General features: G+C 36.3%; 1 protein-coding gene across 9 annotated transcripts in view; it reads right to left on the bottom strand.

Moving 5' to 3' along the window:
* vps50 (VPS50 EARP/GARPII complex subunit) overlaps positions 1-15,417 on the bottom strand; it is a 135,959-nt gene that overhangs the window by 54,393 nt on the left and 66,149 nt on the right. For 8 of the 9 annotated variants that reach the window (XM_051872198.1, XM_051872200.1, XM_051872199.1 and 5 more), the window contains 6 exons: positions 7,839-7,933; positions 7,637-7,731; positions 7,150-7,248; positions 4,430-4,520; positions 2,257-2,433; positions 141-259 (listed from right to left, as the gene is read on the bottom strand). The exons of the other annotated variant lie outside the window; for it this stretch is intronic. In XM_051872198.1, the coding sequence (XP_051728158.1) occupies positions 141-259; positions 2,257-2,433; positions 4,430-4,520; positions 7,150-7,248; positions 7,637-7,731; positions 7,839-7,933 (676 nt within the window). The remainder of the gene's footprint in view (positions 1-140; positions 260-2,256; positions 2,434-4,429; positions 4,521-7,149; positions 7,249-7,636; positions 7,732-7,838; positions 7,934-15,417) is intronic. 9 annotated transcript variants of the gene reach the window in all.

Here is a 15,417-nt window from a genome sequence, read left to right as displayed (position 1 = left end):
ACATGCCTTTTTATACTTGATTGAACACACATCGCCAATCATACCATGCATACCTGTCTGTGGGCAATTACTTTAGACCTAATCTAACCTAGAGGTGGTACTGTCTGACGTGAGCAGCTAGATGATGACTCAGTACTGACCTCTTCACTGGAGCGTCTCCTGTCTGTTCATCTACATAGTCTTGTTTCAGCTCCTCAGGTACATCACTGTCACTGTCGTAGTCCTGATACACACTCTTTTCCAGCTCATCTGACTCATACTGCCGAGAGAGGAAACAGAATGAAAAAACATAAATCATAACAGCCGAACATTCATTTACATTCCCATTCAAAATTTTGATGCCAGTAAGATTAAGAAAAAAAAAAAAGAAGTGACAGTAAAGGCATTTACAATGTTACAAAACCTCTATTTCAAATAAGTGTTTTTCTTTTGAACTTTCTATTCATTAAATCTGTATAAAAAAAAAAATAATAATAATTTTTTATATATATATATATATATATATATCTCTCTCTCTCAAGGTTTTCATAAAAATATTAAGCAGCATTTTAAAAATCCAACTTTGTTTATCATCCACCTTCAGAAAATGTTTAATTATGCAGACTTTAAGCTGGTTTGCTGGATTTGATAGCCTCCCAGATGGTCTGGTTTGCTGATCTTAGAGAGTTTTGGGCATTTGTCAGCTAGTCTGACTGGAAGACCAGCTGGCTGATGACCAAACTATCTGAAAACCAGCGATTCCAGGCCGGGAGGCCAGCCAAAACCAGTTAATACCAGTAAACATGCTTAGACTGGTTTGAGCAGCTATTTCTATGTAAGCAGGGATAGTCGATAACTGATGCTTAAAAAGTAGGGGTGTGACGAGATCTTGAGCCACGAGATCTCACGATATTAAAATGTGACAAAATTTCTTGTTGAGTGAAAAACTTCACGTACAATATGGTCTGAAGAGACTCATATGAAATCATACAGGAGAGAAACCAGTCAGTTGAGTTTGTGGCAAAACCTTTTACAGTGCTTGTATGCTGTTGTCTTTCAATGCATTTGATATTTCATAGTCAGAAAGTAGAACTGAAATGACACTCATTACAAGATGATTAGTTACAACATTTCAAAAAAGATTATTTTTCCAGTCATGAATTTTGTCATTGAGGATTTTTTAAAAATGCTGTGCAAAAATCTCGTCTCATCTCGTGAACCCAATCTCGTGTCGTCTCGCTTTGTAAGCTAAGTGTCCTGTCACACCCCTGTTAAAAAGAGAAATTAAACTAAGCATATCATAAAACTAGCACAATGATTCAGCCTTAATTCTCTAAGGTTCAGAGCTTGAATTGAAAAAAAGTGTCATTTATGCACCAGTGTCAAATCCGTGCTGCTGATTCAACAGATAAATGCAACCCATAAGGTCCATAAGGATAAAGACTGAATGTAAAGTCGATAGACGCCTCACATTGTATCTAGTTACCAACAAAACAGCATGGAATACTTAACACAGTGAGCTTATATGCAAAACACTTTGTTCTCTCTCAGGGTAAAAGCACTTGTACCAAGGGCTCACACTCTCTGTCATCAACATACAGCATTTGTTTTCATTACAGAAGCATCATCAGAGATGCCAAGCACATCAGAGCTTTAATAATGATTATTGTCTCCACATTGAAGTAATGGCTTCTGTCAATAGTTATAAGGACAATGAGCCACTTAATGTTACAATACATTTATGCTTCAAATTTTCACTCCCATTTATTTCCCCTTTCAGCAGTCAGTTTGGCAAGCATCTAATAAGAATATAAATGTAACTGTAAACCATCATAAAATGCTTGTTTTCTCAAGCCTGGTGCCAAACAGCCTAGCATAAATATTGTTGAAATGTGTTGAATATTATATGAAAATACTGAAATACAAAGGACTCTGAAGCTATCAAGAGATTAGATGGTCTAGAAATGAGTGGAATTTATCCAAGTATAGGAAATGGCCTGAAATTTTGGCCACAAAAAAATAAACAAATTGGATGAAAATATCAAATTATATTAAATGAAAAACATTTTTTGAAAGAAAAAATAGACTACTTTAACAGATACGACAAACAAAATGTCTTTGAAATAAAGCTTGTTTAAATAAATAAAAGCATCATCAGGCACATTTTTCCCCATACAGCTGACATTTACTGTAATTTAAATGATATTTTAAAGTTAGAACCTATATGTTATTGTGAAGTTTTGAATGACTTAAACTAGTACTGAAACTACTATATACCCCATTAGAAGCCAGGACATCCTCTGTCTCCTCTTCCTTGTTGTCTATCTGCATCTCAAAAGGATTTCCGCCCTGCAGGTACTGCTCAAACAGAGAAAGCTCCACCAGCTCTGCGGATTCTGGCTGTCTGCTGGGAGATACTGAGGGAGAACGACACTGACCCATGAACTTAAACTCCTGAAAAAGAGGGGAAAACACAATAGATTTATCAGATTTCATATCATACAGATCAAATAACTAAAAAGTGGGCCTATGGAATTTTGCACCTGCACATTATATTTTTAGCTTTTTCCTTTTTCGTATATATACACACTACCGATTTTTTTTTTTTTTTTTTTTTTTTGAGAGAGAGAGAAATCAATATTTTTATTCAGCAAAGCAGCATTAATTTGATCAAAAGTGACTGACATTTATAATGTTCTAAAAGATATGTATTTCAAATATTTTGAACTTTATATTCATAAAAGAATCCTGAAAAAATGTATCACATTTTCTACAAAAATATTAAGCAGCACAACTGTTTTCAACTGATAATAATAAGAAATATTACTTGAGCATCAAATTTAGCATATTAGAATGATTTCTGAAGCATCATGTGACACTGAAGACTTGAGTAATGATGCTGAATATTCAGCTTTGACATCACAGGAATAAATTACATTTTAAGATATATTAAAATGTAAAACTGTTTGTGCTGTATTTTTGATCAAATAAATGCAGCTTTGAGCATAAGAGACTTTTCAACAATACAGATTGTTTCAAAAGCAGCTTCACAGTGATAATAGCAAAATTAACGGACAGATTGTTTTGACTTTACAGTAGCTCTAAGAAAAAGTTATTATCAAGCTAAAGTAAGTTTTTGATTGAATCACTTCCATTAATGACACCTTTATAACAGAAGACCTTTAATGCGTTCTTGCCGTTCATTTACGTGTTTAGTCTATAGGTATGAGCGTTTGAATGTGTATGTGCGCAGACGCTTAGTCTTTCTTTACAAAGTGACATTGCCAAATTACTTGTCTGGCCCGCATAATACAGAATTATTAGTCGTTTCCGTGGATCCATGCGAACTGGAATCATTTTGATTACAAAATATTATTTCCCCATCAGGATCAGTGGAGCCCTCGGGCTTATTACAACAAACTAGGCGGACTAGGTTTAATGGAATGTCCAAGAAGGTGATGGAAAAGTAGCTTTATCTGTTCTGCTAAATATTACAGGTGCATTTAGTTCATAGGAAATGTACTTAAAAAGAATTCTGCAAATAATAATAAAAAAATAAATAAAAATGAACAATGAGCTACAAGGATGAAAGTGCAAAAGCTTTGAGCAGTAGTGACCTAAAACTTCTCACAGTTAAACCGCTTTGCAAATCAGAGCTCTAGCAAGAAGTCGTTATGCAAATGTGGCTTATTAAATAGCACCGCTGATTATGCCATTCACTGATGTTTTCGACTTTTCGACACCAACTTTCTCTACCACACAAACTAGTGGAAATTCTTTGAGAAAATACCTGTATATTCTGCACAAAAACAGTGTAAAAGGTCCATCAGAGAACAGTTTATCGAACGAAATAGCCTGTTTAGCATATAATAATTGAAAGAGAGGCATTTTGGTTTATTCGTCACATACTCTCGGATGAATATACTTGCCTTCCAGGGTGTAATTTGTTTTTAGACGGATGACACCCTGACTAGGAGAGAAAACAGCTTATGTTGGAATACAATCAGTGATGATGCTTACCCTCATTTATCAAGTTGTCAAGCCTTTCCTGAGATTTAAAATGCATATAAAAGCGCCCTATTACGGCAAGACGGGAAATATGAAGGAAGATGATCTGCAAAAATGCCATTTATTCGGTTAGAAAAACCACCCACTGTAGACATATCTCATTTCCTGCAATGGGTCACATAAAGAACACTTTTTGACCCACTTACCTTGAGAATTTGACTGTAAACACGCTCGTTATGCAAGAACGCGTGTTGATATGCCTTTGGCTTGTAGCCATCTCATGAATGTCGTTTCAAAGCATGCACAGAACAAAAACTATCCGGCTCATCTTCATATGCAAATGTGAAATCTCAAAAGACTGCCAGCGATGCCAGTTGGTCCAGATCAGTCAGAAATAAAAGTCGCTGCATTTCAATGTCTTATCTGCGGCGTTAGGACTTACGTGGAGCTGGGCAATACTGAAGTTGGACTTCACAGGGCACAACTCCCAGGTTTCATTTTCAAGGAACATTCGCAACTCCTCCAAGCGAGTTCTGCAGGGGTACAAAGAGAAATGACAAGAGGTTGGCTTGTGTCAAATGAAGACCCTTTGCCATTCAACTTATTAAAAATGAAATGGGCTGGCAAAAACGGTTCAAGGAAAAGTCGATTAGAGGTAGTGAGTGCGATGAGTGTCAAAGTGGCCCGCTGCCAGACAAGGTCAATACCAGCAGCCTTGTACAAAATGTCTACACCAAAGTGGAACATTATAAAAGTCCATCACTAATCTCTAAAGAACATTCCGGTAGTTCACGTGATCACAAGTTGGTATCTAAATTCAAATAAAGAGCAGCCGGTGGCAGGGTGTTTGACATTTAAAATACCATCTCTAGTCGTGTCTTCAATCCATGATATTTTTAAATGCATCAAATTTAAAGCACTTGAAGGAAAAACGGATCGGTTTTGTCCTCTAAGCCAGAGGGCACAATATATATTGTAATGGCAGAATGTGTTAATGGCGACGCAGTGACAGCAGAGATTAAGCATTCAGAGGACTGACAGATAATCGCTTTATGGATGCTATCCAACTGCTTGAATAATCAGAAATAATGGTAAGATGTCCTCGTTCAATGTCCTTCATCTCATCAAGCAGAAAAGGCCTCTGTACAGCTGACTAAAGCAGCGGTTATGGACATTTTGGCTTAGTTCAGACAGACAGTAACAATAAGATTTTTTGGTGTAACTGGCTCAAATCGAATTAGTATTTTTTTGGGGGGTTTTTTTGCGCATACTAAGTGCGCCATACTTGAACTCCATCTGAATACACTCTTTCTCGCTCACTCATTCCTCATATAGTGAACTATGCCACATTCAACACGTAGTGAATAAGTCAGCAGTTTTGGACAGTATGTGCTTGAAAACATAAAATCACTTTGTCGTTTATGTTCTTTCACGCATCTTCCGAGTTCAGCACAATGATCAGATGTCATGAAGGATATGAGCAAAATGAAGCACATTTTCCAGTTTTCATTTCTCTCAATGACAGCTCCTCAGAGTTGTTGTCTCTTGGCATTAGTTTGACATACATCATTACTATAGCAACTGATGTAGATGCACTGAATATAGAGCACAAAATCAGATTTCAACACTTGCACAATGACAATGTGGACAATCAGTCCTGTAGATCAGATTTGAAAATCAAATCCAATTTGCCAGCAGTGTGAACAAAGCCCCGGTTGGCTATCCTCTCATCATTTAACACATTTTCCGTCTTGAGTATATGACAGGTACTTAAAACAATTCAGCATTCTAGATATATTCTAGCAAAATACTGAGATACAGATGATGTCCACATGCAAACACGTGTCATGCTATCTTTTGAGCTACAGGGACACAGTGACAATGACAAAATCCAGATTTTTCAGGCATGTTTGCAGTGTTAACCTATTTGCATAATTAATTTAGTCAATTGAGCACTAAAACAATGCAGACAGCATGTACAAATAAACACCACTATCAGTGGCCACAATAGAGTGCTGCAGGAATGAGTACTAAAACATAGAAAATGCATTTTTGGACTTCCCGTTCCATCATCTTGAAATCAACTGGTTTTTTTGAATGGGTTTTTGGTTAAATGCCTGAAATAAAGTCTGTGGTTAGAACAAGCTCAAGATATTTTCATGATTTATTCTACTGCATAAGATGCATCAGTAATACCCCACTCATGATTTTTTAAGCTTTTAAATGTCTTGAAAAACGTGGTTGCTTCCAAGTGGCTAAATGGGACTAGAGAGATTGTCTGGAACATTAAACATCATCACACTGAGCAGTAAAACTCATCTACTCAGTAGTCTGCTTTTACAGCCTTGTCATGTTTATTCTATGCTCGCACTCTTGCAAACTATGCTAACTCAAGCTTTTCAGTTTGTAGATTTTAAATAAAGATTGAAAGAAATGTCAGAAGCTTAAAGTCAACATGAAATGGAAGTTGCGATAGTGTTTTTCTTCCTTATTGTGACGTATATACGAGTGATACGGTTTCTCGAACAAGACAAAATGTAGGGTCGGACTTCATTTTGTCCATTGGGAATCGATTGGATGGTTGTGGTTTGCTATTGGTCGATCTCATGTGAGTGACAGGTTGCCCCGCCCTTGTGCCAATAAACACATCATCAGAGAAGAGAAGAGATGTCGCTGCAAGAGGGAGGGGAAGTTACTTTGATTAAAGATTATGAGGGCACATGAAATTTTTAAAAATAATGATATTCATGGATAAATCATTTATAATAAATACTGCAATATTCCAATTTAAACAAGAATGGACAATTTTGATTTCATGTTGACTTTAATGGTGTTGATGTTGAAGTCACGCGACAGTGGTGTAGTTTGTTTATAGCCAACCTTTAGCTTTTTACTTCTGCCGATTATATTTAGGCTCCAAAATTCATTCAAAAGCTGTGTTCATTCATGAAGAATATGTTAATGAACAAAACATGTAAGAATCAGAAACATTTGTTGGTCACAAAGCTTATTTTCTGCAATAACAAGTCAATGGAAAATTCTTATTGGCTTTTTGTTGGAGGAACAAACAAAATTACAGTCATCCCTGCATTACTCAATTTTTAATTTTTTAGTAAATCCCTCCTGGAACTGATTGTGACTGGGCCATTTACTGTATCTCACCTGTGATAATTCTTAAAGTAGTTCACACTTTGTCTCTTAATGGACTCCTGCAACACCTCGGACTTGCTGCCGCAGAATTCCTCTCCTACCTGCATCAACCTGTCAATTGGGAGAGAAAAACAGAAAAACAAATGAGAAAAAAAAGATGAAATGAATTAGAAAATGGTTCACTCTCCTAATTAACCCCAAAGAGTCACTTCACATCACGTGTTCTAGAGAGGGCAGAAAATGGCACCTCTATTCACACAAGTCAGCGACCCCGAGGCAGGATCAATACAGAGGCCTGTGGTTTCACACACAAACTGGCCTTTTAATTGAGCCCTGTTAATGGGGATGACCGGGGACTCTTGTTGAGGAACAAGCAGTTTCATTGATGCCCTCTGGCCCCGTTTTCCCTTTAGGGGAGTTTCTCATGAGGCAGAAGGGATGGGGCAGTTGGTCCCTGCAGGCCAATCCAATTAGCACTAATGAGGAAGTGGGTCCCTACCTGCTGATAACATCCAGAACCACAATGAAGTCGTCGTACTTGAAGTTGGACATGTCTGTTCCCAGCAAATAGGCTTTCACTTTCAATTGGACGTCCTGGGGGCAGAGAGAGGAGGACATGAGATGGGAGGGCGAGTCATGAAGCTAATGGAGGAATGGAACATAAACAGAGAAAGAAAAAAGTGAATGAGCACGCTCCCTACCTGCCAGATCCGCGTTAAGCCATGTTCCAGCTTCTTTTTCACATAGCTGCGGTCCACGTCTGAGGATTCGTCTGAGCCCTCTGCGCTTGAATCATCTAGAAACAGGAGATTTATAGCACAACCAGTTTAAAAAGTAGCTAACACTTCAGTATACTCATTATATGCTATTGTGACAGGATTTCTGTTACAGTCTGGCACACAATTTCATCATTTCGCACTTCATTTTCTTCAACTAAAAATCCATGCAATTTCAGTCAGACTAAAATTGACTAAAATGATGAAATACTGACTAAATTTAAAGGACATTTTCATTAAATGCATACAAAAATTGACTAACATATAAAATGTAAAAATCCCATTGCTTAGGGTTATTTTAGTTTTTATTTTAGTTTTATTAATATTTTGAATTCACTTTTATTTTTAGATTTTTAGTTATGTTCATTTTAGTTTAATTTTTTAGTAATTTCGTTGAGTGTTTTTGTCTTTTTTTAACTATTGATATTTAGGTTTCATTTATTTTTATTTCAGTTTATCAAGTTTTAGTTTTTATTTATTACAGTTAATAATTTTAGTGCTTCAGCTTGAACTTATTTCAGTTTAGTAAGGCAACATTTCTATATTTTTTGTTTAAGTTTTTCAATTAATATATATATTTTAAATTTATTTCAATTAAGAGAAATGTTTTTAATAATTTTACCCTGCCATGGCTCTGACATTGGAACATTCTCTAAAATATAAGATATAAGTTACATGCTTTTAGTGGCCAATAATCATCTCAAATTGCTCCACTGTGTCATCAGCTCAAGATGTTGCAAATCCCATTCACAACATTTACGCCCTATGAAAGTAGATCAGAACAGATTGTGTTTGCAAAGCCACACTAAATGCTCTCAACCCTTTGACTGCTGCAGCAAAGACAGTCACAATTACAGGGACCTTGATGCTGAAATTTCAGGGTGCTATGCTAATACATTAACAATGACATTCTCTTACTACGAGGGTATCAATGATGGTTAATTTTCCTATTTTGAAGTTTGTTCAATTGGCTCACTGCAATAAGGACCACATGGAACCAGGTACCAGAAAAGGGTTTTTCCTGCATTGAAAATATTTTGGCGGCCACCAAAATGAATCTTTGTACCGCCAAAGATTTACTTGTTCATTTAATGTGATGATACCTGCCGTTCTGCAGTACCGGTACCCGCTGATAGTCGGCTGCTTTAAAATGCTCACGTGAGTGTTTGTGTAAGTACTCTGTGAAGAGCATCAAAGGTTTCTATTTACAACACGTTTTTGCAGTGTTGAGCTTTGTAGTCAATCACAGACATATCTGTTGAGCATCATGTGAATGCAATGGCCAATCAGATGTTTTAGTCAGTCAGAATTTGCTGAAATCCGGAAAACTTTTTATGCGTTTTGGCCGTTCATTTACACGACAATGGCATTTTGGAGACCTGAAAATGCAAACTTTTGAAAACAGGATACAAAGTGCAAGTTTTTTAAAAACGATACTCTTTTTATCGTCTCCATGTAAACTGCAAAAGTGCAAATTTGTGAAAATGGTGACGTCATGCAGATGTGTATTACGCGTTCAGTCTATAGGCGCGTAATGTTTCTTTACAAAGTGATATTACCAACTACTGGCCTGGCATGTATAATACAGTGTTTTTAATAGTTTTTGTGGATCCGTGTGAACGGGGATTGTTTTGACAACGTTGTTGTCTGTACGCGAAAAACGCAAAGAGAAAACTTGAAAAATTATTTTTAAAAATTAAGTTAATTGTATTTTTTTTCTTTGAATGTACCCTAATACTCTTTAACCCAGTATAAATTAAAAATTGTATAACTTCAGGCAGTTAAAAAAAAAAAAAAGAAAAAAAAGTACACCATGGTTTACAAAACCTTTTTTTTTTATTTACTTTAATTAATTTAATTTAATTCAGGGCATTTAAGGTGTGTTTGATCCTCAAGCTATAATGTGTTTGACAATCCTTTCTTACAACAATTAAACAGATAACAAGCACCTCACGCAACAAAGCAGCTGTCACTTCTCATCAGGGGAAGTGTTCATCCTGACATACCAAAGTGAGTTTAATCACAGAGGACACCTATCAGAGTCATCAAAATTTACCACCTAGATGTGCATCATCTATCCTGACAGAAGCCGCATCCATTATGTAACGTGCACCAAACTAAACTGAAACAGGAACCTTGGAAATCTACTGCGCCAGTTCATTGTGAATTCATAGTGCTGCTTTTCATTGCTTTGGTCATTATGCATCCGCTCTAATGTAAAGAGAAGGATACTTACGATGAGAATGATGATATGACCTGCGGAGACAAGCGCAGCAAGATATGAGTGTATTAAGAGCGTGAATGTGGGCGACTGATCTTAATGTCTATATAGACACAGCGTGACTGAGAGTGACTAAATACAAAAGCCCTTCAGGTGGGATTTATTCTGGACTGATACTCCAGCAGGCTCTTAGTGATACAACATAATTATCGTGTCACTGATGTGCAGATTATACAAACAGTTCCACCTCAGCACTCTCGCTGTAAGTCATCTCTAGAGAAAACAAACAAGCATTCACACATGAACCTCCCGTGCAAAAAGCCAAATCCTCCAAAAAAAGATTCCACCTGTCTGCCTTTTCTTGCCAGAGACCACTAACCCCTTTACACTTAAATGGCGCTGGTTTCACAAAACAAAAAACAAAACAAAACAAAACAAGTCCATTTTGCTGTCATTTTATCTGTAGTACAAATATTAGGGATGGAGTTTTCCCGAAGAAAACGTATCTTCAGGGTTGTAGTGTTCAGCAAACACAACTCAACAAAAACCAAACCAAACCAAACCAAACCAAACCACAAAACAGAACAAAACAAAACAAAACAAAACAAAACAAAAGAAAAACAAAAGAAAAACAAAACAAAACAAAAACAAAACAAAGTACATTTTGCTGTCATTTTATCTGTAGCACAAATGTTAGGGATGGAGTTTTCCAGAAGAAAAAGTATCTGCAGGGTTGTAGTGTTCAACAAAACAAAACAAAACAAAACACAAAACAAAAAACAAAACCAGCCAAACTTAACCAAAAAAAACCCAACCCAAACCAAAAATCAAAACAAAACAAACAAAACAACAAAAATTTAAAAAAAAAAAAAAAAGAGAGAAAAAAAAAAAGAAAGAAAATGAAACAAAGACACAGCGTGACTGAGATTCCTAGCATATTCACACATAAAACATCTCTAAAAAAGGAAAAATACAGTTGCTGGAGTCACTAAGCAATAAAGGAGTTGGACATTCATCAATTGTTTTGCATCATTCTGTTCTGAAAACGTTATTGCAAGTGTTATACCATCCCCTGACTTCTGATATTAGCAATTCCCGGTCCCAGACCAGTTGGTTTCTGAGTTTGGCACAATCTTCCAGTCCGAAACCAACTTTTCTACGAAAACCAATTTTGGGGAACAGCCCAGAATGGTCCCTTATTGGGCACAACACCCTGTCAGTGGAAAAGGGGTAAATAAAACAAGGAACATGCATCCTGGGACAGTTAAAGAAAAGCTTCAGAGAAGACCTCAATGCAAGTGATTGATGGGATTTTCAGTGGACGCTCAGCGCAGCCAGCAGACTGATGTTTGGCGCTTAGAAAGGGGATATAGGGGAAGAGTGTTTTTATATAACAGTGCTCACTTAAACCCCAGAGAGCCGCAGTCATCACTCAAGAGTCGTGTCTGTGCAGGCTTCACATCTCATCTTAGCACCACTGGAGAGAAGAAAACAACTCCCATAGTGAAAGCAAACCAGTTTCACATTTTACATTAAGCGCATGAAAAACGTTTTCCCTCATGTATATACTTTAAAAACTGGATTTGCATCACGCTTCGTATGCTCATATCCTGCCCAGCTCTAGTTGTACAGATCCCGGCTACAAAACACGCAAAACATTGATATTTCACAGAGGCCAAATCCACAGAGCTCCAGGCTGCCTTTAACCTTTTCCTCACTCATAATATGAAAGACTTTATGAAGTCCCTATCGCTAATGGGAACTTTTCTGAACCCCGAAGGGAAAGCGCATCCAAACTGCAAAGCGAGAAATAAATGAGGTGGAGAAAAGAATGCTGTCAGTGTGTGTGAGCAAGTAACACCTCTGAGAGTCATGTGACAATCCAGCACCCAAATGTTTTTTCTACCCCCCAAAGTTTAATATCTTCACACTGAACAGAGATGGGAAAAAAGGAGAGGAAGAAAGATATTAAACCAGAGCTGAAAAAAAACCCTTCCTGTGAGACCTGGCTCATACAATTACGATAACAGTATCAGCTCAAACGCTTACACTCAGTGAAGTGTGAGAGATTCAGGTAGGGAATATTGAGAGAAATCTGACACGGATTATGCTTGAAAAAACCAACAATGTGTAAGGCGCTTTAAATGGTGTTACTTCATTGGTTAAAGGTCAAAACCCAATCACCATTATTTATAAGCATATCTGTGTACATTTTGTTGTAGAAAAAAGTGATAATTTCAAATCTGAGTAAACACGATTTTCTTGAGCTGATGTGTAATATTATTAATTTTGCATTTAAACAGACTCACTTATAAGAATATAATTACTTCCTCATGACGGCTGTATGGGATGTTCGCTGTTAAGCAAACGTGTGGCGGTTTTTAATCAAGGATGGTCTACATGTGACCTCATTATATTGAGTTTGTGAGCTGTAGAAGCTGCATACAGTAGTTCAAAAGAAATCGTGACCTTGGAGCAAAGAAGAGAAGAGAGAATTTCTTTCTGCTCATGATTGTATCACTGCATTTATCCAGAACACATAGCAGCAGGATCAATAACATGCAATTTAAAGAATGACAGTCCAATGACAGAAAAATCGTTTTTACGCTTTTGACCTTGACCTACACAGTGGGGTCCAAAGGTCTGAGACCACAAGTAAAAATGCTATAATTCTGCATATTACTAATATTAATATGAAACATTTAATTACGAAATGTATTACCAGCATAACAATTCAAGTAAGAAAATTGGACTGAATAATGTGCATGAATTGTGATGAAGTTAAAATATGTAAGAGTCAAAAATATTTGTAATAAAAAAAAGACAAATAATCATTGATTATAATACAAGAAACAAAAAATAAAAACAATAAATGTAAAAATTAAATATATTTACACACACACACACACACACACACACACACACACACACGCTGTCAAATCGATTAATTGTGATTAATTCCATCTAACATGTTACATATATGCATAAAATATATTTTAATATTTATATATTATATATATATATGTGATTATATTTATATACACAGATGCATATATAATATATAAATATATAATAATATATTTTATGCATACAGTTGCAAGAAAAAGTATGTGAACCACTTGTAGAATCTGTGAAAATGTTAATAATTTTAACGATATAAGGGAGATAATACAAAATGCATGTTATTTTTTATTTAGTACTGTCCTGAGTAAGATATTTTACATAAAAGATGTTTACATATAATCCACAAGACAAAAAAAAATAGCTGAATTTATCAAAATAACCCCATTCATAAGTATGTGAACCATTGATTCTTAATACTGTGTGTGGTTACCTGGATGATCTACGACTGTTTTTTTGTTTTGTGACGGTTGTTCATGAGTCCCTTGTTTGTTCTGAGCAGTTAAACTGAGCTCTGTTCTTCAGAAAAATCCTCCAGGTCCTGCAGATTCTTCAGCTTTCCAGCATTTTTTGCATATTTGAACCCTTTCCAGCAGTGACTGTATGATTTTGAGATCCGTCTTTTCACACTGAGGACAACTGACGGACTCAAACACAACTATTAAAAAAGGTTCAAACATTCACTGATGCTCCAGAAAAACAAAAAAAACAAAAAAAAAAACATGATGCATTAATAGATGGGGGGTGAAAACATTTGGAATTTGAAGATCAAGGTAAATTGTATTTTAAAAGAACCTTCCGGGAAACATGCAAGTAGTTTCTGTTGCTTCCAAAGGGCAGTACTAAATGAAAAAAAAAATTATATTCAAGTGAAATAAGAAAAATTTGGACCTCTCCATACTGTTCAAAAGTTTTCACCCCCTGACTCTTAATGCATCGTGTTTCCTTCTGGAGCATCAGTGAATGTTTGAACCTTTTTTAATAGTTGTGTTTGAGTATGTCAGTTGTCCTCCATGTGAAAACATGGATCTCAAAATCATTCAGTCACTGTTGTAAAGGGTTCAAATATGCAAAAGATAGTGGAAAACTGAAGAATTTTTGGGACCTGGAGATTTTTTCTGAAGAACAGAGCTCAGTTTAACCGCTCAGAACAAACAAGGGACTCATGAACATCCATCACAAAAAAAAAGAAAGAAAAAAAAAAACAGTCGTAGATCATCCAGGTAACCACACACAGTATTAAGAACCAATAGTTCACAAACTTTTGAACTGGGTCATTTTAATAAATTCAGCTATTTTTTTGTCTTATGGATTATATGTAAACATTTTTTATGTAAAATATCTTACTCAGGACAGTACTAAATAAAAAATAACATGCATTTTGTATGATCTCTCTTATTTTGTTAAAATTTTGCACATTTTCACAGATTCTGCAAGTGGTTCACATACTTTTTCTTGCAACTGTATATATATAACTTGTGTTAGATGTGATTAATTGTGATTAATCGATTTGACAGCACTATATATACACACACACACACACACACATACACACATACATATATATATATATTATATATAATTTTTTTTTTTTACATTTCTATGTGGTCTCAGACATTTGGATCCCAATGTCTAAAATCTAAAATATCTTATTTGAACCTTTCCATTTAAATGTAAATGAAAGTACCCCTAAAGGTGTTTCTTTTTTTTGTCCAACAGTGTTCATTTGCTGAAAATGAAGTTCTTTTCTAAGCTTCTTTCATTAAACCTGCAGGATCGGAGCTTCTGGAGCCAAATCAAAGAGCTCCTTGGCTCCCGACAATAGAGTTGGACTTTTCCCCAATCATTTCAGTCCATGAGGAGCGCAGCTATGCAGAGCCACAGAGTAAATCACTGCAAGCCAACTGCTGGAGAGGACAAGAAAAATATCATCTCCCTGGCAGCAACACATACACACAAACCAAAACGGAATGAGCGCACATTTGCTCCCACACAGCCGCATACAAACAGGCAATAGCACATTGTAGAGATTTCAGCATCCCAGGGAATTATTGGGAAAGCAGAGGGGCAGAATAACCGGACACACCGTTTGAGGAAAAAGCAATGAGGTGAGGAAAATACAGAACATGAACTGAGCAGCACAACAAGCCAAAGTCCTCTCACTAAGGATTGCTAACACGCAGGACCTCGTCAGAGCAAGAGTAATGAATTTACGCTGGAAGCCGACCGTGTCTAAAAGTGTCTTCAGTTTGACGCACTGCCGTCACTCCCTTACATCTGAACTAGGACTGTGGAAGAGGAACATGTTTGTTTTACTTAGCTTATCTGATTTGTTGGCACTGTTGGTAATAAATGGCTTCAATTATTCTTATGCTTCTTTTG

This window comes from Ctenopharyngodon idella, chromosome 19 (assembly GCF_019924925.1).
Source record: "Ctenopharyngodon idella isolate HZGC_01 chromosome 19, HZGC01, whole genome shotgun sequence".
Classification (NCBI taxonomy): domain Eukaryota; kingdom Metazoa; phylum Chordata; class Actinopteri; order Cypriniformes; family Xenocyprididae; genus Ctenopharyngodon; species Ctenopharyngodon idella.
The sequence above is the reverse complement of the archived record's forward strand: the minus strand, read 5'-3'. Positions and strand labels throughout refer to the sequence as shown.